The 27,499-nt window shown below is 42.9% G+C and overlaps 1 protein-coding gene across 3 annotated transcripts in view; it reads left to right on the forward strand.

Annotated features, from left to right (window-relative positions):
• Positions 1-6,006: 6,006 nt before the first annotated feature.
• Positions 6,007-27,499, forward strand: part of LOC127572741 (multiple C2 and transmembrane domain-containing protein 1-like) — a 409,900-nt gene continuing 388,407 nt past the window's right edge. For all 3 annotated transcript variants that reach the window (XM_052020315.1, XM_052020317.1, XM_052020316.1), the window contains exon 1: positions 6,007-6,846. In XM_052020315.1, coding sequence (XP_051876275.1) covers positions 6,382-6,846 — 465 coding nt within the window. In that variant the 5' untranslated portion in view covers positions 6,007-6,381. The remainder of the gene's footprint in view (positions 6,847-27,499) is intronic.

The following is a 27,499-nucleotide window of genomic DNA, read 5'->3' on the forward strand; positions in this document are numbered from 1 at the left end:
TCACCCCCAACAGTATCCAAACAGGTATACTTGTTTGAGAGGGGAACAGCCACAGGAGACTTCTGTACTACATGCCTTCCCCTCCTGGCAGTTACCCATCTACCTGGCTAACACTTTGGTGTGAGCACTTCCCAAAAACTCTTGTCTATGATGTTCTCTGCCTCCTGTACGCTCCTCAGTAAGTCCAGATGCTGCTCCAACCAATCCATGTGGTCTGAGAGAAGCTGCAGCTGGACACACTTCCTGCAAATGTAGTCATCAGGGAAATTTGAACTCTCTCTGATCTCCAACATCTCACAGGAGGAGCATACCACTCCACTAACTGCTGTGACTGCCTCTTTAGTAAACTAGTGGACTTGAGAAAAAAGAAAACAAAATCTTGCCTTGCCTTATTGCTGCTCACCGTCCTCACCAAAGCCCACACTTTGAGGTACCAGCAGCACTTACACCTCAAAACAGCCCCTTCCAAGCTGGCCGCTCTGCTACAGACCACTTCTCTTTTACCCACTGCTAAGTCTATTGCGAGTGAAACTACCAAGTGCTCACCTGTTGCAGTGACAGCAATGACTATTGTTGTATGTTCTGAGGCAAATCTTTAAACTAAAATTAATACTAATAATTATCTGTACAAATTAAGTGATTGCAACTTGATCCTTGACTTCCTGACCAACAGACTGCAATCAGTGAGGATAGGCAGCAACACCTCTGCCATGATTATTCTTAACACTGGTACCCTACATGGCTGTGTCCTCGGCCCCCTACTCTACTCCCTATACACTCATGACTGTGGCCAGATTCTGCTCTAATTCCATCTACAAGTTAGCAGATGACACCACAGTAGTGGGTTGTATCTCAAATAATGATGAGTGAGAGTGCAGGAAGGCGATAGAGAGCCTAGTGACATGGCCACTTAACAACAACCTTTCCCTCAATGTCAGCAAATCAAAGGAACTGGTCATTGAGAGGTGTACAGGAGTGAGATAGATCAACTGGTTGAGTGGTGTCACAACAACAACCTTGGACTCGATGTCAGCAAGAGCAAGGAATTGATTGTGGACTTCAGGAAGGAGAAGTCAGGAGAACACACACCAGTCCTCGTTGAGAGGTCAGTGTTGGAAAGGGTGAGCAGCTTTAAGTTCCTGGGTGTCAACATCTCAGAGGATCTATCCTGGGCCCAACACGTTGATGCAATCATGAAGAAGACATGCCAGTGGCTCTACTTGGTTAGGATTTTGAGATTTGGTATGTCACCAAAGACTCTTACAAATTTCTATAGATGTACGGTGGAGAGAACCCTGACTGGTTGCATCACAGCCTGGTATGGAGGCTCCAGTGCACAGGATCACAAGAGGCTGCAGAGGGTTGTAGATCCAGCCAGCTCCATTGCGGGCACAACCCTCCCCACCATCAAGGGCATCTTTAAAGGGTGGTGCCTCAAGAAGGTGGCATCCATCACTAAGGACCCTCACCATCTGGGACATGCCCTCTTCTTGTTACTACCATCAGGGAGAAAGTACGGGAACCTGAAGACCCACACTCAATGATTCAGAAATAGCTTCTTCCCCTCTGCCATCAGATTTCTGAATGGTCCATGAACACTACCTCATTATTCCTTTCTTTTTGCACTATTTATTTATTTTGTAATCATAATTTTATGTCTTTGCACTGTACTGCTGCTGCAAAACAACTAATTTCATGTCATATAAGACAGTGATAATAAACCTAATTCTGATTCATTAACTTAGAAAGGCGGGGGGGGGGGGGTGGGGGTGACGGCACTGCCCATACTCCTGTTTACATCAACGGTGCTGAGTTCAAGAGGGTTAAGAGCTTCAAGTTCCTAGGAGTGAAGATCACCAATAGCCTGTCCTGGTCCAACCACGTAGACAACGGGGCCAAGAAAGCTCACCAGCACCTCTACTTCCTCAGGAGACATGTCCCTTTTGACCCTCACCAATTTTTATCAATGCACCGTAGAAAGCATCCTATCTGGATGCATCATGGCTTGGTATGGCAACTGCTCCACCTGTGATCACAAGAAACTGCAGAGAGTTGTGGATACAGTTCAGCACATCACAAAAACCAGCCTCCCCTCCATGTCTACACTTTGCTGCCTCAGTAAAGCAGCCAACATAATCAAAGACTCCTTCTACCCCGGACATTCTCTCTTCTAACCCCTCCCATTGGGCAGAAGATACAAAAGCCTGAAAGCACTTACGACCAGGCTCAAGGACAGCTTCTATTCTGCAGTTATAAGACTATTGAACAGTTCTGTAGTACGATAAGATGGACTCTTGACCTCACAATCCACCTTGTTATGACTTTGCACCTTATTGACTACCTGCACTGTACTTTCTCTGTAACTAACACTTTATTTTGCATTCTGTTATTGTTTTACCTTGTACTACTTCAATGCATTGTTGTAATGACTTGATCTGTATGAACGGTATGCAGAGGAACGTAGAGGAAACATTCCTCTGTTTCCACCCTCTGTTTCATTTCACCTCATGGGTAAACTTTTGCACAACTGCTGGGTTAAAACCAAAAGTAGAAATTTCCAAATACCTGCTCTCCAAAACTTTTCTGAAAGCATCTCCCAAACCCATGTTCTCTGCCACTCTAGAAATACAAGGGCTGTTGTACATGGGAGCACCAATATATGCCAGCCTCCTCCCAGTCTCACTCTAATTTGCTCTCTCATGCGCGTGTGTGTGCGCGTGCGCGCGCACACACACACACACACACACACACACACACAATCAGATGTTAGTATGATAAATACCCTAGGATACCTCCAATAGAGTTGGCAAATTTGAAGTGTGGATATGATTGATAATATCAGATGGTGAAGCAAATGTATTCCGTGATGAGAAATTCAGAGCCTCTTATGCACTTCCAACATTTCAGATTGGCAGCAGTTAATCAATGAAGCATCAATTTTGAGTGTGTTTTATTCTAATCAGGCTTGGTCAGATTCAGTAAATTTCTCAAGACAGCATGTGGTCTCATCAATGCCGAAACACATTCCAAATAAACTCCAATGGAAAGTAAATGAAAAAATTGTCAATATTTATTTTCCAGACTCCTGTGACAGAATGTGATTTTAGAATCAATATACGAGACGCGAGGAAATGATTCCACTAATCTTATCATAAAATGGCCAGGTCTGCACAACAGATCACAGAAAATCAAGCGTCACTTTTGATGGGCATAAATTAAACTTGCAGTATCATTAACAGTGTATATAATAATTTTGCCTGAAGCTGGCTATGTCCTTTGATTGAAATAATTTTCCACTGACTGCAATGCATTTAGACAATGAAAGGTACATTCTCGAGGCTTTTCACACAGTAAAATGAATTAATTTAAAAAGAAATAGATTAATGTATCCAGACGAAATTAGTAAATGGATCAGTATAATATTTTAAAGTCATTTTCATTGATTTTAAAATCAGGTTATTCACAGGTGGAAGGCCATGAAATGCCTTTTCTTTAGGTTGAACACATTTTCAGCCGTTTAGTATACAAAAATATTTTAAATTAAAGCAAAGTAATAAAAAAGCTGTGTTATCTTACACGCCTATTTGTGTTGGATTATGGAAAATTTACATTTCTGATTATGCAAATGACCTTGCACAAAGTCATAAACCTAACCTTGTGAACACCTGGCAATTTCAGAGCAGTTTGACCTTTGTGCCCAAAAGGGAAAATATATCCATTCCATGCTATCCAACATGTGGTAATGTGTGAACTTCTTTTGTGTAGAATTAACCCAATAGACCCAAAATACTTTCCATTCCCCACCGACATGGCACAGCAACCAGTGCTGCTGACTCTCAGTCCTGACCTTGGGTGCTGTCTGTGTGTAGTTTACATGTTCCCTCTGTGATGGAGTGGGTTTCCTCTGAGTGCTCCAGTTTCATAGAGGGTCACACAGCACAGAAACAGGCAATCTGGCCCACCGCGTCCACACTGACCATTGCGCACCCATCTGTATCCGCCCAGTCTTCTGGCACCTGGCCCATAGCCTTCTCTGTCTAAGTGCTCATCTAGATACTGACTACATGCTGTCAGTGACTCTGCTTCCACCACTCGCTCAGGCAGTGTATGCCAGGGACTCGCCACACTGTGGGTGGAAAAGGTTGCCTCAGATCCCCTCTAAACTCCTTACCCCTACCCTAAATTGATGTCCTCTGGTTTCATCTACCTCTGATATGGGTAAACATTTTCTGCAGTCAATTCTGTTTATACACCTCATAATTTTATATACCTACATCATGTCCTTTCTTAACCTCCTCTGCTCCAGGGAAAACAGACCCAGCTTCTCTCGTCTCTGCTCATAACTGAAATGCTCCATCCTTCTCTGCACCCTCTCCATGCTCTCACATCTTTCCTAGTAACCAGAACTGTATGTTGTACTCCAGCTGAGGTCTGACCAATGGTTTTATAAATTTAGAGCATGACCTCCTTTAACTAATGAAGGCCAGTATCCCATAAGCCGCCTTAATCACGTTGTCTACCTGCACTGCCACCTTCAAGGATCTTTGGATTTGTACACCACGGTTTCTCTGTTCCTCAGTACTCCCTAAGATCCTACCATTCAGGATGTATGTCCTAGCCTCATGAGTAGTCGCAAAATGCATAACCGGAGATTTATCTGGATTAAAGAGAAACAAAGGACTGCAGATGCTGGAATACAGATGAAAAACACGATGATGCTGGAGGAACTCAGCAGGCCAGGCACATCCGTGGAGAAAAGCAGGTGGTCAATGTTTTGGGTCAGGACCCTTCTTCAGGATTTATCATTGCTCCTATATATTGGGCTTTCCCTTTTCCTGTCTTCAGTCCTGAAGAAGGGTCCTGACCCAAAACGATGATCGCCTGCTTTTCTCCGTGGATGCTGCCTGGCCTGCTGAGTTCCTCCAGCATCATAGTTTGTTTTTTATCTGGATTAAATTCCTTCTGCCATTTCTCAGCTCCTTTCACCAACACATCAATATCACCCTGCAGCCCAACACTGCCATCCACACAATCAACTACTCCATCAATCATTGTGTCATCTGCGAATTTACTGATTATGCCTCCTACATTCACATCCAATCATTCACATATGTAACCAACAGCAAGGGTCCCAGTTCTGTGGAACAAAACTAATCACAGGCAGCCATTCACAAAAATAACTCGCTACCAACAACCTCTGTCTCTTGTTACCAAGCAAATTTTGGATCCAATTTACCAACTTGCCTTGGATCCTATATGCAAGTCTCCCATGTGGGACCTTGTCAAAGGCCCTACTGAAGTCCATATAAACTGCATCCACTGCATTGTCCCTGGTCGGACAGCTATGCTGATTAATGAACATTTGGAAAGGCAAAAACTAATCTTGTCCCTCTGAATTTTTTTCCAATGACTTTCCTACCATTGGTGTTAAGCTCATGGGTCTGTAATGGCCAGGCGTCTCCCTGCTGCAAGGGTGGGGAGACCATGTCTGGCGACCACCGGTTATCTGGTGGCTCACTTGTGGTCAGTGAATATTTAAAAATCTCACTCCGAGCCCCAGCCTTCTCTTCGCTTGCCTCCCACAACAGCCCGGGATAAATCTCTTTCAGCCCTAGGAATCTATCTAACTCTAAGCCCACTGAAGCTTCGAATACCGCTTCTTCATTTATGGAGACTTCCATTAGAATTTCACCTTCCCTCCCGTTTCCCAGTTGGTAGTTTAACCGGCTACTGTAAATTACCCCTTCGTGAAGGTAAAATAACTGAAGGGGAGTTGGCGGAGCTACATGGAAAGGAAAGTGAATGGAAGGGATGGGATTCGGCATGGACCCAAGGGCCGAATGGCCTCATTTTTCAGGGCAACCAGCAGGATTACGTTGAGTGTAAATGTTTGAATCAAGTGTATTAGTTTTAATTCAACGAAATCCACAAGTTCAGAGTTCCACCCCCTTTCTGACACGTGTTAGCTCGATCAGCAGGAGGCTGTCGTTTGTCTGTGAACTCGCTTCCTCCGTGATGCGAGGCGACTTTGGCGTTCAGATCAATTGCATCCACCGCCGGCAGGTGACTTGCTTTAGAATGAATTTCCTAATCCAAGCATTTCGCCCTCTCATTAACTCCCATTGCCAATTCTTCGGCACCCCAGGAGCTTTGACCTACGGACAACTGCCGGTGTGGTAGATGTAGCTGGAGCAAGGTGTTAACGCCAGTGAGGCGGTTATTCCTCGTTAACTGTTGAATGAAACCGAGCAGACTGCCCCTGCAACCAGACCACCAGACACGGTTCCCGGGCAGCAGGCGGGCGCTACAACTTTTTTTCAGCACAGGTTCCTTGGGCCGTGCGGTCGGTCCCTCCCCAAGATTGGAGCAGACTGCAGCAGAATGGAGGAGGCGGTGGCCGAGACCGACACCAACTCCAAACAGGAATCCCACTCCATCCAGACTCGCCTCCGGAGACACTTCATGAAGACCAGACCCTTTCTCGGCGGCTCCAGAATCACGTCCGACCCGAAGGATGACAGCAAGAGAGAAACGGCGGGGAAAGTGACTTGGAAGAGCAAGAGGCAGGTGCTGGACCGCGTCTTTTCGTCCTCGCAACCCAACCTGTGCTGTTCGGGTCCGAATGGCAACTCCGCTTCGCGGGAGCAGAAGGTTTCCCGAGCCGGAGGGAAGCTGGTCTCTGAGTCCAAACAGGTGACGCCAGTGAGGCAGAGAGCTATTTTAGCCACCGTCTGGTCGGCTGTGACACACCAGAAGCGACCGGCCCTTGGCTCAAACCTATGCCCGAACCCCCCCGAGCCCGCCCGGGACCAGGAGGCGTGTAGTCAGGCCGGAGCTGCGGAGGATGTGAGTAACAGCTGCCAGTGACAGCTCTGGGCTCTTTTGGCGCAGTGTTACTGTTATTGCATACACCCGATTTCTGCGAGCGTAGGGTCGGGTCCAGGGGGCCGTTTACACTCGGGCCTTTAAAACGGAGTGTGTGAATGTCTGCAGCGTGTTTGCTGTGGTCAATTCGCTGACAGCAATGGTCTGGGTGGTCGCCGCCTATCGGTGTAGACCGCTTTAAATTGGTAGCAACTTTAACGTAGGGACCCACTCGATAAGGCTTGGATTCCACCCGAGGGGGAAGGCGCAGATGTTGGGGGTTCAGACGGACGTCTCTGTCCTGGAGGGAGATCCTAAACTTCGTCAGTTGTCAAAATGGGTGAACGGTCAGGGCAGCGTTTGCAGTTGTAGGGAACACTTGCACTGAAGGCAGCACGGCAGTCTGCTCTCGGGGAATCTCACGCTACAGTAGGCAAATGGTTTCTGCGTTGGGATCTGCCGGGTAACTTCTGGTTTCTCATTCCGATCACACTGGTGTCTGCAGCAGCCGAGTGCTGCTCCCCCTCCTCAACTTGAAACTCCCCACTTCCCACACGTACGCCCTGCAGCGTCCCCACCGCGGGCAGTCCACGATGGGGAGAGACTGGCAGAGGGAAAAGCGCAGCTACAGGGAGTTTCTTGAGCTCCGTACGTGCGGATAACTCCACGGAGCAACGCCTGTCTGTGGAAACGCTGTAGAGTAACTCGGGAATGGAATGAGAATAAACGTGTTTCCATCCTCTCTGTGTGTTTTGATTCCATGTGTCCCTGCCACAATATACAGCTCAGCTCCGTCGCTAATGACGTGTTTGGCGATTGCATCAAAGGTAATTCCAGTCCTTATCGACCTGTCTCAGAATCAGGATCAGGTTTATTATCACTGACATTTGTCGTGAAATTTGTTGTTTTTCCGGCAGCAGTACAGTGCAAGACATAAATTACTATAAGTTACAAGAATAAATAGTGCAAAAGAGGAATAACGAGGTAGTGTTCATGAATCGTTCAGAAGTCTGATGGCAAAGGGGAAGAGGCTGTTCCTAAAATGTTGAGTGTGGGTCTTCAGGCTCCTGTACCTCCTCCCTGTTGGTAGTAATGTGAAGAGGACATGTCCTGGATGGTGAGGGTCCTTAATGATGGATGCCACCTTCTTGAAGCACCATCTCTTGAAGATGTCCTCGATGGTGGGAAGGGTTGTGCCCGTGATGGAGCTGGCTGAGTCTACAACCCTCTGCAGCCTCCTCCGATCCTGTGCGTTGGAGCCTCCGTACTGGGCGGCCTGCAGCCTTTTGATGTAGAGATCACACAAGCCTCTTGAGATGCTTCTCTACCTGCCCCTCCGGGTGGGTCTGTGCTCAGTTTCTGTCTCAGGGTGACACAGTGGCACAGTTGCTGCCTCTCCATTCCAGCGGCCCGGGTTCAATCCTAACCTCCAGGTGCTGCTGTTGTGGAGTTTAAGTTGTCCTTGTATCCATGTGGTTTTCCTCTGGGTGCTCCGGTTTCCTTCCAAATCCTAGAGGCGTGGGATGATATGTTAATTTGCCAATGTAAATTGCACTTACTATGTAGGTGAGTGGCAGAATCTGAATCTGGGGAGTTAATGGGTACGTGCAGAGAATAGTGTAAGATCTGTGTAAAAAGGTGCTTGATGGTTGGTGCATACTGGGTGGGCAGAAATACCCAGTTCTGTGTGGTATGATGATGTTTCATTCTTACTAACCCATGTGTGGCCAGAATGCAAGAAATAGGAGCAGGGATTAAATTTGGACCTTGGAACCTGCTCTGCTTAAGATCAAGGCTGATCTTCTATCTCAGGGCAAATTTCCTGCACTTGGTTATCTTAATATCCAGAAATCTGTCAATCACTCAATCTCCTGGAGGAACTCAGTAGATGGAACAGCATCTGTGGGAGGAAAGGAATTGTCCACTGATCCAGGGTTTTGACAATCCCTTTCCTCCTCCAAGATGCTGCTCAACCTGCTGAATTCTTCCAGCAGATTGTTTGTTGCTCCAGATTCCAACATCTGCAGTCTCCTGTGTCTCCAGCTATCAATCACGGTTCTGAATAAACTCAGTGATTGTATTTTCTGTGAATTATGCATTTATTCTATAAATGCTAGCCATTGCCTGACCGACCTTTCAATGCATTTTCACAGTCAATTGCATCCAAGTGTTCCCTCATAGATTCCATTGTTTAGATTCAAAATCCTAGTGTTCAATTAAACTACATTACTTTCAAACTCGATGTAAAATTCTATCATAATTCTTCCTTGAAGGCCCCTTCAGAATCAAAATCAGGTTTATTATCACTGACTTGTATGTTGTGAAATTTGTTATTTTGTGGCAGCAGTACACTGAAAGGCAAAATTACTCTAAATTACAAAATAAATAGTAATAAATGAATAACAATAAGATTATCAATTAACTCTTCCTCTTGGACAAAAGATTTGAAATAGCTTTTTCCTGAGTTGGCTCCTTGAAATGTTGATCTAGAAAATCATCTTGTATGCATTCCATGAATGAATCCCCCATTTTATTATTCTTAATTTGACTCATTTGGTCTAGAAGTGGATGATCATCCTCAACAATTACTGTTAACAAATCCCTTGCCTCTTAATATCTAAAAACTTTATTCAACTCTGCCCCAAGTGACTGAGCCTCCGCAGCTCTATTGACTGGAGAATTCCAAAGATTTTTTTTTCTCATCTCAGTCCTGAATGGCTGACCATGACCCTTGGTTTGAGATGCTCCAGCCAGGGTAAGCATCAACTCGCCATTGTCAAGAATCTTAAGACTTCGGTATGTTTCAATGAGATCACCTCTCATTCTTCTAAACCCTAGAGCACAGGCTTAGTTTGCTAACCTCTCCTGATGCGACAAGTCCATCGTCCCAAGAATAAAACTGGGGATCCTTCACTCAGCTCCCAGAATCACAGGTATAGACTTCCGTAGGTAAGGATCCCAGATCTGCCCTCCATGTTGCAGATGAAGTTGCACCAGGGCCCTCTACAATTGGAGTAAGGTATCATTGCACTTGAACTCAAATCTTCTTGCAATAAAGGCCTATTTGCTTGCTGTATCTGCATATTAACTGTAGGCGATCCATGAACATGGACACGTAGATCCCTCTGAACACCATCTTTCACACTCCCACCATATTTTTAAAAAAATTATTGCAACCTCCTATTTTTTCTACCAAAGTGCATGTTTCCACCTGTCATGTCCTTGCCCATTCACCTCACCTCAGATCCCTCTAAGGTACCTATGTATCTTTCACACAGTCCATACTGCCATCTAGCTTTGTGTCATGAGCAATCTTGGATAGATTACACATGATCTAGTCATCCAAATCATTCATATAGATTGTGAGCAGCTGGCCCCAGTACCAATTCCTGTGGCACTGACCTGGTCACTACCTCCTGAAAATGACCCATTTATTCCTACTTTCTGTTTTTTGTCTGTTACCCAATCTTCATTTCTCTCTATCGTATGCACACCAATGTTGTTTAATAATATCTACTGTTTTGGCTTATTGAAGGTTTTCTGAAAGTCCAAATATGCCATATCAACTATTCCCCCTTCTCCATTTCAAGCTGTACACAGAAACAGGCCTTTTGGCCCACTGATTCTGCACAGATTATCAGCCATCCATTTACATCAACTCCCCCCAGATTCATTAATTAAAAGGGGCACTTTACAGTGGACAATTAAACTATCAACCTGCAATTCTTTGGGATGTGGGAGGAAACCCACTCTGTCACTGGGAGAACATACAAACACCACACAGACGGGACCCGAGGATCGGATTGAACCCAGGTCATAGAGTCATACAGCAAGGAAACAGGCCATTCAGCCCAACTGGTCCATTGCTGACCAAGATTCCCATCTAGCCTAGTCCCATTTGCCTGTCATTGGCTTATATCCCTCTAAACCTTACCTATCCATGTATCTGTCCAAGTACCTTTTAAATATTGTTAATGTACCTGCCTCAACCACTTCCTCTGGCAGCTCATTCCATGTACTGACCACTCCATGGGTGAAAGAGTTCACCCTCAGGTTCGTATTAAATCTCTCCTCTCTCTCACCTTAAACCTATGCCCTCTAGTTCTTGATTTCTCCAACCCTGGGAAAAATACTGAGGGTGAATACACAATCTATTGCCCCACATAATTTCATAACCTCTGTAAGATCACCCCTCATTCTCCTACGCTCCAATGGAAAAAGTCCCAACCTGCTCAATGTCTCTCCATAACTCAGTCCCTTGAGTCCTGGCAACATCCTCGTAAATTTCCTCCGCACTCTTTCCAGCTTAATAATGGCATTTTTCCTATAGCAGGGTGACCAAAACTGAACATGATGTTCCAAATGTGGCCTCACCAACGTCTGGTACAACTGCAACATAACGTCTCTTCTTCTGTACTCAATTCCCTGACTGATGAAGGCCAGCATGATAAAAGCCTTCTTCATCTACCTGTGATGCCACTTTCAGAGAACCATGTACTTGTACTCCTAGGGTCCCTCTGTTCTACAACACTCCACAGGGTACTACCATTCACTGTGAATGTCCTACCCTGATTTGTATTCCCAAAATGCAACACCTTGTACTTATCCAAATTAAACTCCATTTGCCATTCCTCGGCCCACTTACCCAGCTGATGAAGATCCCTCTGTAATCCTGATAACCACCTTCGCTGTCAATGACATTACCTATTTTAGTGTCATCTGCAAACTTACTAACCGTGCCTTCTCATCCAAACCATTGATATAGATGCCAAATATTAATGGACCTAGCACCAAGCCCTGGGGAACACCACTAGTCACAGGCCTCCAGTCTGAGAAGTAACCTTCCACCATCACACTCTGCTTCTTACCATCAAGCCAATTCTGTATCCAATTAGCACTCCCTGGATCCCATGCGATCTAACTTTCCATAGCAGCCTACCATGTGGAACATTATCAAAGGCCTTGCTGAAGTCCACGTAGACCAATTCTACTGCCCTGCTCCCATCAACCTTCTTAGTTATTTCTTCAAAAAACTCAAATTAGTGAGACCTGATCTCCTACGCACAAAGCTGTGCTGACTATCCCTAATCAACCCCTGTCTTTCCAAATGCTTGTATTTCTTATCCCTCAGAATCCCCTCTAGTAACTTACCTATGACAGATGTTAGGCTTAGTGGTCTATAGTTACCAGGATTTTCTTTGCAGCCCTTCTTCAATAAAGACACAACATATTAGCCACCCTCCAATCTTCCGGCACTTCACCTGTCGCTAATGATGATGCATATATCTTAGCCAGGTCTCTGGCACGATGCGGCAGTGGCTATGCTAGCTGTGCCATCCTTTGCCACCTGCTGTGCCATCCTAATTGCAACGATAAAATGCATTTGGTACCTTTTGTTCTGTTGAAATCATTCTGGAATCAATGAAGTTTGGAAAATGATAACTTGCTATTTCTACAACCATCTCCTTCAAATCTTTAGAATGCAGGTCATCAGGCCCTGGGGGTTTATTGTCTATAATTCCCATTAACATCTTCAATACTTGTTCTTTCACTCATGATGATTTCTTGAAGCTCTTCATTAACTTAGGACCTGTTGACCTCCACTTTTTCTGGCAGGCTTTCTGTGTCTTCCATGAAAACGGACAAAATCTATTTGTTTAGTGCCTCTGCCGTTTCTTTATTCCTCAATCTAATTTCTTCTGCCTCTCTCAATAAGAGACCAACGTTGGTTTTCTAAACTCATTATATGCATTTGTCTTCATTTACTCAGAACTTTATAAAATTACAAATAATTTGCCTTTGGAAGTATGAATGCTGTCTATTTCCATCATAATCCAAAGCAAACTATTTTGTTGATTAACTATGCTAACAGAAATATGGCCCTGAATTTCCTGGGTAGATTTTCAGAAACCAGAATGTGTCTATTTCTATGAATTTGTGGTTTTAATTTTTGGATGGTGTGTTTCTTAAATGGATTGTCCAATTGGAATATAATTTAAATAACAGGATTAACTGTATGTTGGGCAGGGAGGTTTTCCAGGAAAAGCAACAGCCAAGAATAGGATAAGCTGTCTGGTTGTTAGCGGTAGGGATTATTGAGTAGATCTTGGTTGGGAGCATTAGTGAAGGCTCAAATATTGTAGATGTGGGTCCTTTAGATAGAATTTAGGGAACATATAATAAGAATAAGGTTAAGGAAGAGGAATTAAACAAATCTATAAGCATGGAAGAAGAGACAAAGCTCCTGGAAATCCTGGAGAACCTAGAGAAGTGCAAATAAGAGAGTAAAAGGAATTAGTGTTAGTAAATGAAATATTAGATATGTAGATGAGCCTGAAAACTAAAATCGCAAAAACAGAATGATCTACTTTACAGGGTTTTGGAAGTGGTGGATATCAAGATAATGGATGCTCTGGTTATGATCTTATTAAATTTCAATGGATCCTGGAATGGTTCCAGCAGATTGGATGGCAGCAAATATGTCCCCATGATTTAAGAAAGGAGGGGAGAGAAAACAAAGAACTATCAATGTGTTAGCTCGATGTCAGTAGTTGGGAAAATATGAAATCTACAATAAAGAATGTGATATCGAGACACTTAGAAGATAATATGAATGAGTGAAATTAACATGGATTTATGAAAAGAAAATCATGTTTGACTAACTTATTGGAAATCTTTGAGGACAGTAGATGAGGGTAAACAATTGTGGTGTATTTGGATTGTCAGGGTCTGAATAACCAACTCCTGTTTGATAAGATCTCCGAGACAAAGTTGGTGAATAAGATGAAAGCACTTGGAATTGGAAGTAATCTATCAGCGTGGACTGAGAGTTGGTTAACAGTAAGAATTCAAACAGTAGGAATAAATGGCTCCATTTCAGATTGGCAGGCTGTGACTAGTGGGGTACTGCAGTGATCAGTATTTCTAATCTTTATCAAAGATTTACCTGAGGGGACCAAATGTGAAATTTCCAAGTTTGATGATGACGTGAAAGTAATTTGCTAAGTGAGTACAGATGACTCCGCATACAAGATAGTTACATTCCTAGAAAATGTTTTGTATAGTGATTTTTCCGTAACGTGAAGCTACATCATCTGCACACGTATCAAGAAATGCAAGTTCAAAAAAAGTAATAAATTTTGTATTTATTTACTTTGTATAAATTATGTGAGAGCAAATTTTATTCTGTATCTCAAATCTGTGGGTAGTGATTTGTGAATTCTGTAATGGTGAAGTTCCATTACCCAAATGGCCAGAACGTGGGGTCACCTGTAGTGTTGAGTATGAAAGAAGCTTCAAAGGGATATAGGCAAACTGTGTGAGTGAGCAATAACATGGCATATGGAGTACAATGTGGAAAAACATGACGTTATCCATAGAGAAACATAATGCTGAGTATTTTTTAAGTGAAGAGAAATTGGGAAATGTTATTGTTCAAAGGGAGCAACAAAGAAGATGCTGGAGGAACTCAGCAGGTCAGGCAGCATTTGTGGAGGGAAATGCACAGTTGACGTTTCAGGTAAAGACCTTTCATCTGGACTGAAAGATAGAGAGGAGCTAGCCAATATAAAGAGTTGAGGGGAAGGGGTGGAGCCATAGCTGGTGAGTGATAAGTGGATCTAGTTGAGGATGGGTGATAGGCAGATGGTGAGGGGGAAAGAGTGGAGATAGCGACCAGGCTGGGAGGTGATAGGTGGAGGTGACAAAGCTGCAGATGGAATCTGATAGAAAAAGAAGGTGGAGCATGGAATCAAGTAATGGGCGTGAGGAGGGCAGATGGGAACAGTGGGGGAGGGGGAAGAAACATGGTGATGAGGGGCTGGGATGGGTGTGGGTAGATCAGGATGAGAGATAAAAGAGACGGAGAGCGATCAGCTCGCCTGAAATTGGAGAATTCAATGTTCATGCCGTAGAGTTGTAGACTATTCAGCTGGAATATGAGGTGCTGTTCCTCTTTTGCTTTCAGCTTCACTCTGGCAGTGGAGGAGGCTGAGGACAGAGAGGTTAGTGTGAGAATGGGGAGTGTTATGTTTGTTCTTCATCAAGAGACAAACTTCGCGTGGGTTTAACATCTGAACATTTTATTAACCAACACCAGACTGGCTGGCTTTCCCTCTCTTTCTACAGCCACTTCCTGTTCCCCCATGTGACCCCTTGCCTTGCCTACTGGGAACTGTAGTTCTTTATTATAACTACATAATAACACAGGGAGGGGAATTAAAATGGTTGGCAACCAGGAGCTCCAGAAGGCCATGGCAGATGGAGTGCAGGTGCTTGGTAAAGCAGTCACCTAGTCTGTGCTTTATCTCACTGAGGTAGAGGAGGCCACATCGAGAGCACTGGAACAAGGTTGGAGATGTGTGCGAATGTCTGCCTCACCTGGAAGGGCTTTTTAGGGCCCTGGGTGGTGGTGAGGAAGGAAGTGTAGCGACAGGTGCTACACCTCCTACAGTTGCAGGGGAAAGTGCATGGGGAAGGGGAGGGATGAGCAGACCAGTGAGTCATGGAGAGAGTAGTCCCTGCGGAAAGAGGTGAGGCAGGGAAGGTGTGGCTGGTGATGGAATCATGTTGCAGCTGGCAGAAGTTTCGGAAAATGATATGCCGGATGCGTAGGCTGGTGGGGTGCAAGGTAAGGACAGGAGAACTCTGTCCCTGTTTGGTCTAGGCAGCAGTGGGGTTAGAGCAAAAGTGCACAAAATAGAGGAGATGCAGGTGAGGGCTCCATCAACCACAGTGAGGGAGTGGGGAGCCCCATTTTCTGCAAAAGGAGGATGTCTTGGAGTAGAGAACCTCATCTGGAGAACAGATGTGGCAGGGACAGAGAAATGGAGCGAAAGAAGTGGCATTCTTACAAAAGACAGTGTGGGCGGAGGTGTGTCTAGGTCGCTGTGGGAGTTGATGGGCTTATAGTAAATGGCAGTGGATAGTTTATCTCCTGAGATGGAGATAGAGAGAACAAGAAAGGGGAGAAGGGTGTCGGAAATGGACCAAGTGAATATGAGGGCGGAGTGGAAGTTGGTAGCAAAGTTGATGAAAGTAATGAGTTCTTCAGGAGGCTGCACCAATACAGTCGTTGAGGTAGCAGAGAAAAAGTTGGGGAGTTGTGCCAGAATAGGTTTGGATCATGGGCTGCTCCAAGTAACCAACGCAGGCATAACCAGGGCTCATGTGAGTGCCCATGGCTATGCTGTTGATTTGTAGAAAGTGGGGGGAGTCAAAAGCGAAATTGTTCAGGCTAAGCACCTTCTGCCAGGCGGAGGAGGGTGTTAGTAGAGGAGGAACTGCTTGGATTTGTGTTCTAGACATCTGCAGTCTCTTGAGTCTCCATTGTTCAGATGGAAATGTATATTTCTGTACTGAAAGCTAATGTACAGGTGCAGCATGTGATTGGGAAGGCAAATGGTATATTGGCCTTTATGCAAGGGGATTTGACTACAAGATGTTGTGCTGCAGTTATATAGGGCCTTGGTGAGATCATGCCTGGAGTAATGTGTACAATTTTGGCCTACTTGCCTAAGAGAGGATACACTAGCTAGAGATGGTAGGCAGCATAGACAGGCTATTGGGTTGGCGGATCAGGTGTGTCAGAGGGGACTGAGTGAACTACCCTGTTTACAAGAATGGAAGGTGGCATAATTGAAACACAAAGTTCTGAGAGCATCAACCATTATCCTATTGAATGGTAGATCATGCTCAAGGATCTGAAAGGCCTACTTCTGTCCCACTTTTTATAGTCTAATGGTTTTATGGTAGATGCAGGAGGACATTCTCCCCTGTCCAAGGAATCTAGCACTCGGGGTCCCAATCTCAAAATGTTGGGTGGGCCATTAAGGACTGAAATGAGAAGAAATTTCTTAATACCAAGGGTGGTGAATCTTTGGCATTCTCTATCCTGCAAGACTAGGGAGGTTCAATAGATTTCTAAATATTAAAGGAATTAAGAAATATGAAGATAGGGCAGGAAGATGATGTTTGACGTAGAAGATCAGCAGTGAGCTTGTTGGACCAGTTTGAGGATCCAAATGGCTTACTCGTGTTCATATTTCTTGTGTTTTGGAGCTGTTGGAACTAGAGGAAACATTCCTGTTCCTTTTAAAAGGTTCTGTAAAATTACTTACCCGGTGGACCAAATTCTTCTTGTCCATTGAGTTTCCTGAATGATGGGAAATCAAGCCAACAAGTGTTAAAAATAAAAACACTATAAGCATTGAAGTTCTCTTAAAGAGTTTAAATAGTCAACCTGCATCCTGAAAACACACTGGTTACCCGCTTCTTAAAACTGGAAGTTGACATATTCATGCCTGATTGAATTTCTGTTTCAGATTTTTAACATTTTAACCCCCTGCCTACTCAAACTGACCATTCCTGAAGGATAAGATTTGCTAGTGTTTCCACTGCTGGGGTGTAAGTTTAACCTCGACTTTTCAAATGGATGTTCTGTCTTCTCATTTTAATGGTCTAGAAAGTCTGAACTGCCATTTGGAAGTTGCTGCCTGAGTGGTAAGGTGTGCTCTTTGGTGAAATCTTGGCTCTTGCTTCTCCCAGCAGCTAATCCCACACTGCTTTGGTCTCATCAGCCTGCGCGGGTTGTCATGTGACCAGCCATCGCATGCTCTGATGATACCATTGTTGAGCAACTTCGCAAACCCTCAACTTTACAGGCAATACCCAACACCTATAATGTGGATATAAAAATATGCCAAGGTTTAACCAAGACAAATTTAGTGTAATTGATGTCTTGGAAATTGAACAATATCAAATTTCATTACAAAATCCTGCCTCCTTCAAAGTATAGGATGTCCAAGTACATATTTCTGTGTAAACTGCTGCTGGATTAGCAGGTTTAAAATCTCTACAGGGCATTACTGCACAATTAATCCCCAAAACAAAAATCTGGCCAGCTCAGTGGTAACGCTTCACAGAGAGGAAATGTGTGCTTTCAGCCAAGAAAAGCACATTTTGATATCAGTATTTAGAGGGGTGTGGACTTTGGTGCACAATGTCTCCATCTTGTGTGAAGTATGTGTTGCTAAGTTGTGCAACTGTGCTGGGAATGGAGAAGCCTGGGTTAAAGGTTGGTACTTGCCCTGCCATCACTTCATTCAGAGTTGTTGGCGCATCAGCTATATATACTCCAGATCAATTATCAGACTGAAAACAAGTTTTTACAGCTTTTTGGTTGAATATGTAAGCTAATAATGATGGCTTCAAGAAATGTATTTTCTCCCTCTCTCCATCATAACTTTGTAAATAAATAACAGGTTTCTCAAATTGTGGTCACTTATCCACTACAATACTGCCTCCTCTCCCACCTCCACCACCACCCCCAAACCTAGACTGAACCAGAGTCTCTTGCTGGGATCTTATTGAAGCAGAGGCTTCCTGACTCTGATCCTCAATAATCTGTCCAGGTTTTACCCTAAAGAATGAGGTGACCCCACATTCCTCCTTAATCATCTGTGAAATCAACTCTGTTGAATCCCTCTCTGAATTTACCACCCCTGGAAAATCTTCTCTCTGATCCCTTTCCTATCTTCTCTCTCCAAAAGTTGATAAAACATTTTTCATCTTGTAATGAATGCTGCTCTTGGGAAATGCTTATGTTTTGCAGAAAATGTGCAACACATTTCATTATTCCTGAGTTTCTCAGATTAGCTCTCCTGTTTGGACACATTTAATCTTTCCATCCAATTTTACCTCCACTTAAACAGATAGAAACTTGGATAAGCTCCCTGAATGTCATTAGATCTATCCCGTCTGATATCTTTCCTTTTGCTGCATCTGGTTAAAATGCAAAGTAGCCCTTAGTGAACATAAAGTTCTGAAGTGAAGCCTGTTAAATAGAGCAGAGCCAAAATAAAATTTCCTGACTGTCCACCTTCTCCCTTTGGAGAGTTGCTATCATTAGACATATTCCGAGGTCCTTTAGAGGCTAATTTCTCTTATTTCAGGAAATTTTATCTTCAGTTCCGTTTATTTTTGCATTGGAAAGTAATTAGCCTATCTTTTCTTTGGGAAGTCAGAAGAAAGCAGCAGGAAACACCTGGTTTCCTTTTTCAGCAGTTATTTTTCAAGATAGCAAATTTATTATTGTTTCCCTTCATGTAACTTAATGTACCGGGCCTTTTTAGTATAGTTCCTCCACCACCAGATCCCTGCTTACTCCCCAACTCCTCCACGTCCAAGACTGAGACAGAGCTCCTAATCGTGTCTCGCTCAGCTGGACGCTTCCTGCCAGTCAGCAATCCTGGTAAACCGAAAATTCTTGTCAGAGCCTGGATTGCTGCCAGTTGTAGGCGGCTGTCAAACAAAATCTGGGGAGCTTCTTGCTCCCAGTAGTGCAGTGAGAGACTGGCTTTGCTGGTGAGCGGGCGATCAGAAGGTTACTACCTTGTCAGTGAGCTGCTCTTCGACCTGAAAAGAATGTATGTACTGGCAGTTATGATAGTAGCTGTCAGTCAATGGGCCCAAGGCTCTGGGCTTGTACGTTGAGCAGGGTGAAACAACTCGTGATTATCTCCTTCCTTTTAGAACTGTAAAATACCACCTGCTTCCCAACTTTCCCTGGACCATTGTAAACATATCCACTCATGTAATCACTCATTATTTTCGAGTATCTCCTTATTCTCTGCTATATTCAGTCAGTAATTGCAATATCCTTTTTAATCTGTGGTGTCCAGAACTATGCCTAGTATTCTGAATGTTGTAACACTAATGATTTATACTGTCAGGATTACCTCATCATTTTGGCTCACAATTGATCATTTAATGCATTCTAATATCTGATTTACTTTGCACACTGCAGTGAGCAATGTTACAGAAGATTCAATTTATTGTCCACTAGCACTGCCAGAAGTTTTTATTTTCCACACTTTTTCTTTCCATTTATGTAGTAGTTTCTTCCTGGAGTTATTATCCTCATGTGAGGTACTTCACATTCTCTACACTGAATTTCATCTGGCCTGCTCAAAATTTAAGCAAGTTCAAAGCCTTCCATAATTCATTCTTCAGCTTTGGATATTACTGCCTCATTAAATTTTCTTCTCACTGAGGACTTCTCTACAATGGAAATCAGCACTCTGCCTGGAGTGATCATCAGGAAGCTTCAACCCAGTCATCTTCCAACAGTAAACTGTTGTCCAGGCTTTGGTTCTCAGTGACTTTTCACTGACAGATGGAGCAAAACTATTTGCTTCACTTTCAACATCCAACCAGGACATAGAAACCATTTTATCACTTCCATCTTATTTTTTAATATAAACTTCAATAATCAATTGAGATAAGCTTATAATATTCTGCCTTCTAATCATTCACATCTTTTTAATAAAAGGATTCCATTTTACTCTTAATGATTGTATAGCTGGAATTGCGGTTCATATTTTTTGTGCATAGATCCAATAATAGTGTTCTGTATCCAGTTTGCCACTGAATTAAATATTCTGGAATGGACTTTGGCTGTTTCATTGATCTTCAATCTGATTGATTGGTTATTGTCAGATTCATACTGATCCCAGATGCCCGGTAAAGGGGATACAATATTTCATTCTCCCACATCTGGTAACTGGCAATACAAAAGGTCTTGGAATTTAAATAATCAAGGTCAAGCCTAGCGAGTTGGCTGATACCAACAAGTTTACCTAACCACCCCGTCAGCATAATGACAAACCCTGCTTAAAAACGCACAGTGGCCCAAGCTTCAACACCAATAGAGGTTGGTAGCAATTAATTATGTTACTCTCTCATGTTTTATCATTAACAATATAGTTAGTTAATATATCGAGACTAGAACCAATTCTGTGAGTCAGCACCTCATTTACCTTTGCTAATGAGTTGCTAGTATTCCACTTGAATTATACTCTTAAATATTATCATCCAGGTTTCTGAAGCTTGCTTGAGAGGATCTTGCAGCATTTAACTTGGAAGTGGTTGACTAGAGAATTGAGTTGGAAACCACCTTGCAGTATTGTTAAGGAATCAAAATATAGAATTGGATATAGGTTGATTTTATTTCATTATTGCATTGGATTGAGTGGGGCGGGGGGGGGGGGAATCTCTTATTCACCCAACCATCAAGAAATACACACTCTACATGCATGAATCCAGCAGTGTGTTGTTAAGAAAAACATATATATTTGCATTTTTATTTATTTTAGGCAACAAATCTAATTGCTTTACAGTAATTTTCAAATATAAAAGTCAGATCCACATAGATTCTTCAACTTTTATCCATTCTTCCAGCCGTTGGATTTCTTCCAGGTTTGTAAACTTTTTTTGTTGAAGAATGCCACAATAATTTCCGAAGAATTACACAGCTTGTTGTGTTGTAGTGAAAATAGTACTAAATAACTAACTGAAAATAAAGAAGCAAGGGAATTTAGATTTATTCTGTGGTTGGCTTGGCTAAGGAAATTGCCCATTGACCCTCACCAATTTTTATAGATGCACCATAGAAAGCATTCTATTTGGATGCATCAGGTTGCAGTCTTGGGCAGAGCAGTTGCCATACCAAGCATCATGGCTTGGTCTGGCAACTGCTCTGCCCAGGGCCACAACAAACTGCAGAGAGTTGTGGACACAGCTCAGCACATCATGAAAACCAGCATCCCCTCCATAGACTCTGTCTACACTTCTCACTGCCTCAGTAAAGCAGCCGACATAATCAAAGAACCCTCCCATCCCAGACGTTCTCTCTTCTCCTCCCTCACATTGGGCAGAGGGTACAAAAATCTGAAAGCACGTACCAACAAGCTCAAGGACAGCTTCTATCCCACTGTTATAAGACTATTGAATGGACCTCTTATATGATAGGATGGATTCTTGACCTCACAATCTACCTTATCATGGCCTTACACCTTATTGTCTGCCTGCACTGCACTTCCTCTGTAATTGTAACACTATATTCTGCATTCTGTTATTGCTTTTCCCATGTACTACCTTGATGTACCAATGTGATGAAATGATCTATATCGATGGCATGCAAAACAGTCTTTCACTGTACCTTGGTATATGTGACAATAATTAACCAATTACCAATTTTTCATTGTTATTGTGAAGATTAAGACTAACCGACTAATAAATAAAGGAAAAACATTCCCTTCTTCCAATTATCCACATGATTGATTGTTGAACATTAACTTGTTCCCAGAATTCTGGCACGGTTTCCCTGAAATGAGCCACAATCTCAGGAGATGAATGATGGCTTAATTTCCATTCACTATGTGTTCGATACCAAAGGCATGTAGTTATGTGGCTTAGATCTTCAGCTCATAATGCAGATGCTCTGCATCACTATTGCAAACTCGCATGCTAGCATTTGAAGTGCAGTTTCCTGGATGCTTCACAATGGCGTATCTGTAGATTCTGAGGTACTCTGGACACTTGGAATCATAGTAAAATAGTCATAGAGATACAGTGCAGAAACAGGCTTACCAGCCACTTGAATCCATGCTGACCATCGAGCACTCCAATCCTACCTTAATTCATTTTATCCTCCCCGTATTCCTATCAACTTTCTCCAGATTGCACCACTTGTCTACATACTAGGGGCAATTTACAGTGGCCAATTAACCTATCAACCTTCCTGCTTTTGGGATGTGGCAGTAAAGCAGAGCATTCAGACTGAACACACCCAGCAATGGGGAAAATGTGCAAACTCCACACTGGATGTCAGGATTGAATTTGGGATTGAAGCAGCAGCACCACCAGCTACACCATTGTGCCATGCAACTGGCACTGCCACATTTGGAAAATGTATACCTTTGTTGTAAAGATTGATTTTCTTAAGTTTCATCATATGATGTGAGCATTGCTAACATGTCAATTGATCTTGAGAAGTTATTAGCAAGCCACCTACTTGAAATGATGCACTGCGTGTACAAGGCAATCTCCATTTTTGTGCAGCAAGAATGAAGATGTCTAAATGTTTCTAGCAGAGGAGCTCTGAGGTGGGATATTCCCATGCAACTACCACTATTGTCTTTCTGTGTTGTAGAAATTGATGGGTTTGGAGGTACTGTTGAAGAAACCTTGGTAAGTTGCTACTGTGCCATCCTTCATTCAGTACATACTGTAGCCATTATGTTTTCGGGGTTGGGACCCTACACGTTCAAGGTAGTGAATGGGATGGTGACTTCTCTGACCTAGTTGGAGTTGAGGATTCCGCTTTTGGACTAGAATTCATCCAGCTAACTGGAACATATTCAGTCATACTCCTAACATACTTTGGAAGTAGTAGGAAGGCTTTGTGGAATTAGGTGAGTCTTCTTTTTCTTAGGCAGTCTCTTGGAATCGAGGATGACATGCTTCCATTCTGGTGCTGTGGCCTCTTTGGTGGCTAATGAGGCCAGTGTGGGAAACATACATTCTTCCACAGATGGGGCAGGAGATAGCTGACAGAACAAGTGGGTGGATATCTTCTGAGGTTGTGTGCTCCTTCCACTGCTTGTGCAGGGCTTCTCTGTACCTGATGCATGATCCTGAGGTTCTTAATACCATCCTGAATACTTCCTCTCCACTCTGAGCAGTCATGGGCCAGGGATTCCCAGGAGTCAGTGAAGATTCTTCAAGTAGACTCTGAGCACATTGTGACTCTTTACCTCTGTCCACCTGGTAATATCTTTCCATAAGAGTTTCATAACACTTTACTCTGAGTGTTTACTTTGGAAGTTCAGTGTCGGGCATGTGAATGACGTGGCCTACCCAACGGAGCAGACTGAGTATAAATAGGGCCTCAATGCTCCGAATGTTGGTGTGGGAGAGGGCACTGGCATTGGTTCTCTTCTCCCTGTGAATTTGGAGGATTTTGCAGAGATAGTATTGCTTGTGGCTTTCCAGTGTCTTGAGGGGCCTGCTGAATGTGGTCTCAGAAATATATAGGAGGGCAGGGATCATTGTTGCCTAGTAGATTGTAAATTTTGTCTTAAAATACCTGTTGCCTCATCCAATCAAAGGCAACATGTCACTCACAGCCTTTGTTGTTGCAGTTCAAGTTGTTTTTGGTCAATGATGGCTCCTAAATATGTTGTTGGTGAGTGACTAAGCAACTGGTAATACTGTTGAATGACGAGGGGAGATAGACTCTCTTTTGCTGATGGTGGTCATTATGTAGTACAAGTCTAGCACAAATTTCATATAACATTTATTAGGCCTTCAGTAACCATAACCACTTTCTTTTGTGGTCAGTATAACTCCAGTGTTTCTCTCCACCCCCACCTTCCCCATTCGCTCCATTGACTTCAGCTTCACCAAGACTTCTTTGTATTGAACTTGATCAACTGCTGCCTTGATGCCAAGGGAACTGACTCTAGCCTCATCCCTGCAATTTTATCTCCTTTATTCAGTTTACTTTAAATCTCTAATGCATCTAGGACTGTGTGCTCCTCTTGGAATCCAACCTAAGCATTGCATACAGCTTATCTGAAGGTAAGTGTGATGTGTGTGATCAGTGACAGTTGCCATTACTTTCCAAGGGTGACTGAGCTTTTATAGGTTGGATTGGATTTGTCCTGCTTTTTGTTGCAGGGCATATTTGAGCAATTTCCACTTTACCAGGTAAGTGATATTTTAGCTATATTGGGAAAACTTGGTTAGAGGAGCAGATAGTTTGAAGCAGATGAAGTCAGTAATACAACTGACTGTTGCTTAACTCTCATGTTAAACAAAATCTTGTACAAATTCAGGAGTAGCCTTCAAACTTTTCCAAAACTTTGTAGAATTTTATCACTCCTTTCAGTTTCTCCTGATTTATTGTTTCTGACTTTAAATTTCATTTCTGTGTAATTTTGCACACCCATCATTCGTCTTCCCTCTGGGTTCATTCAAATTTCCAGCTGAAATATTCAAATAAAATAGACTTAGAAATTTATGTGCAAACAACACATTTAGATTTTAGTCTGCCTTAAAACCAGCTACTAAGCATTTCATTCTAAGCTGTGTCCATATTGTTAAATGCAAGGTTTAGGGATTATTTGCAGAAATCTAAATTTAAACCATTTTGCATGCACCTTGTCTTGCAAACACCTGGTACCATGCATTAACTCACATCAACCATCTAACCACAGGGACAATATTTTACACATCACACCAGTGATGAGGATTTCTGTGACTATACAGATAATTATAGCAACAAAGATGTGCAGAAGGGGTTGGGAAACCAGGGAAAAGATGGACTGAGTACAGAGATCCAAATTCCATTTTACATCTGCATTAACCAGATATATTTCACTTCTACCAGTACTGGATACAGCACATGTGCCAATCATATCCTTATTAGAGGGGTCCATCCACAGACTGCCACCATCTCTACTATTAGCTGATTGTGCGTTGAGTCACCAGATGAAAACACAACCATCTACCTGGGTGATGATGCAAGTATCTGAGCTGGTGAGCAGATGCTTGGAGGCTACTCCTGAGTTTGTATAAGACCTTCAAATTTAATCTTTTGTTTAACATGATAGCTAAAAGCATGGCTGTATTACTGACTTCATCTGCTCCAGGACTATCTGCTCTCCTGAACAAGTTGTTCCAGTACATCTAAAATGTCACTTATCTAGTAAAGTGGAAATTACTTGAGTGTGCCCTTCAAAAGGAATCACTCCTCCAAGGAATTGGTGTTCAATGATATCTGCATGCAGAACAGGTATATACGTAGATACTTTAAAAAAAATGAATTAGTGTGAGCAAGGTAAAGTTTTGCAGAATACTGCAGTCTATCAGTATGGTGATAACCGCATTTCACTAACTGTTGATATCAAGGGCATGTGGGTTGTCAGTATTTCGTTAGATTACCAAGTAGCTGGGAGCTCTTTGTCTCCCCAATACTATCCATCAAAGGTGCCAGAATTCCATCTCCAGCACCTTCTGAGCTGGGAAATGTGTGGGCACCTACCTCTGATTCTCTTCTTGGTTTTAGTGTACCCTTCCACAATAAGAGACAGAATAAACTTATAAGTGATCATAATGGCATGTATTCACCTGATATGTATAGAACACTGGAGGAGGGTGATGACTGAGAAGAGATATGAACTTACAGAAGGATGAGAGTACTTTTTGTGGAAATGTTGATTCGTTGGGTGAGGAAGTGCATAGAAAGCAAAGGATGAGTGCAGTTGCAGCAACACAACAGATGGTATTTACACAGCACCTTTAATGCATCAGGACTATTCAAGGTGCTCTGCAGGATAACCAAAAAATTTGAATCAAGCCTCACAGGGAAATATTAAGGCAAATTACCTAGAAGCTTGTTCAAAAAGGTAAACTTGGGAGTCTTAATTGAGTAAGTAGTGTTGAAGAGGCAGAACAATTTAGGGAGAGCTTCTTAGAGTTTAGGATTAAGGCAGCTGAAGGTGTAGTTAGACCATAAGACATAGCAGCAGAATTAGGCCATTTGGCCCATCAAGTCTGCTCCACCATTCAATCACGGCTGACTTATTTTTCTCTCTCAACCCCATTCTCCAGCCTTCTCCCTGTAACCTTTGACACCCTTTCTAATCAAGAACCAATCAACCTCCGCTTTAATTTACCCAATGATTTGGCCTCCACAGCAGTATGTGGCAATGAATTCCACAGATTCACCACTGTCTGGCTAAAGAAATTCCTCCACATTTCTGTTCTAGAGGGACATCTTTTTATTCTGAGGTTGTGCCCTCTGGTCCTAGACTCTCCCATTACTGGAAACATCCTCTCCACATCCACTCTATCCAGGCCTTTCAATATTCAGTAAGTTTCAATGAGATCCCCCCTCATCCTTCTAAACTCCATCAATTGCAGGCCCAGAGACATCAAACACTCCTTTTATGTTAACCCTTTCATGCCTAGCATCATTTTCGTAAACCGCCTCTGGACCCTCTCCAATGCCAGCATATCCTGGTAGTTCCAATGCCAGCGGTAGAACATTTACATTTGGGAATGAATCAGAGTAGAACTGGAAGAATATGGATATTGTGGAGGGATGCAGAGCAATAAAAATTTAAGATGTAGGGAGGGGAGATGCCCTGGAGATATTTGAAAATAGTTGTTGGAATTTTGCAATCATGTTTCTTAATCAGTTGTTTATGTAGTTTAGTAAACAGTGTGTTGATGGTTCTTGATATGAGCTAGGACAGCGATGGAAATTGCTGATCTCACTAATGGTATAGCTAAGTAATCTGAAGTTCATCAGGTATAAGATTGTTGTACCCTATATATGTATTTGATTCTACAGAACAGATGTGGATTGCATAGATGCAAGTCATCATTGCAAAATTGGTGCTTTCAAGATTTTCCTATTTGAAGTATTTATTGCGTTGGATTCATTGACAGATGTAATACATTTCAGGTAACAACTTTCCATTGCTGAAGCACCTGACAACATAATTAAGCTTGGAGTACCTACCACCTACTACAGTGTTGCCTTCAGGACTGGTTTAGAGTCACAGTGCCTTGGACCACTTCATTTTGTGTGTGGTGGAACTAACGCATTATTGAAATGGCCAAAAGTGGGCACTCCAGAATTTAGCCCTCCAAGCTATCATGTTAATTTTAAAAAAATATTTTTTAAAGAAGCTTGTCGCTCTGCGTACCAAATGTGGAAAATTTGCATTTCTAATAATGTATTTGGAATGCTCTTTGTAGCTAAGAAAGTTTTCATTTAAAATAT

Source organism: Pristis pectinata, chromosome 7 (assembly GCF_009764475.1).
Source record: "Pristis pectinata isolate sPriPec2 chromosome 7, sPriPec2.1.pri, whole genome shotgun sequence".
In the NCBI taxonomy this organism is placed as follows: Eukaryota; Metazoa; Chordata; class Chondrichthyes; order Rhinopristiformes; family Pristidae; genus Pristis; species Pristis pectinata.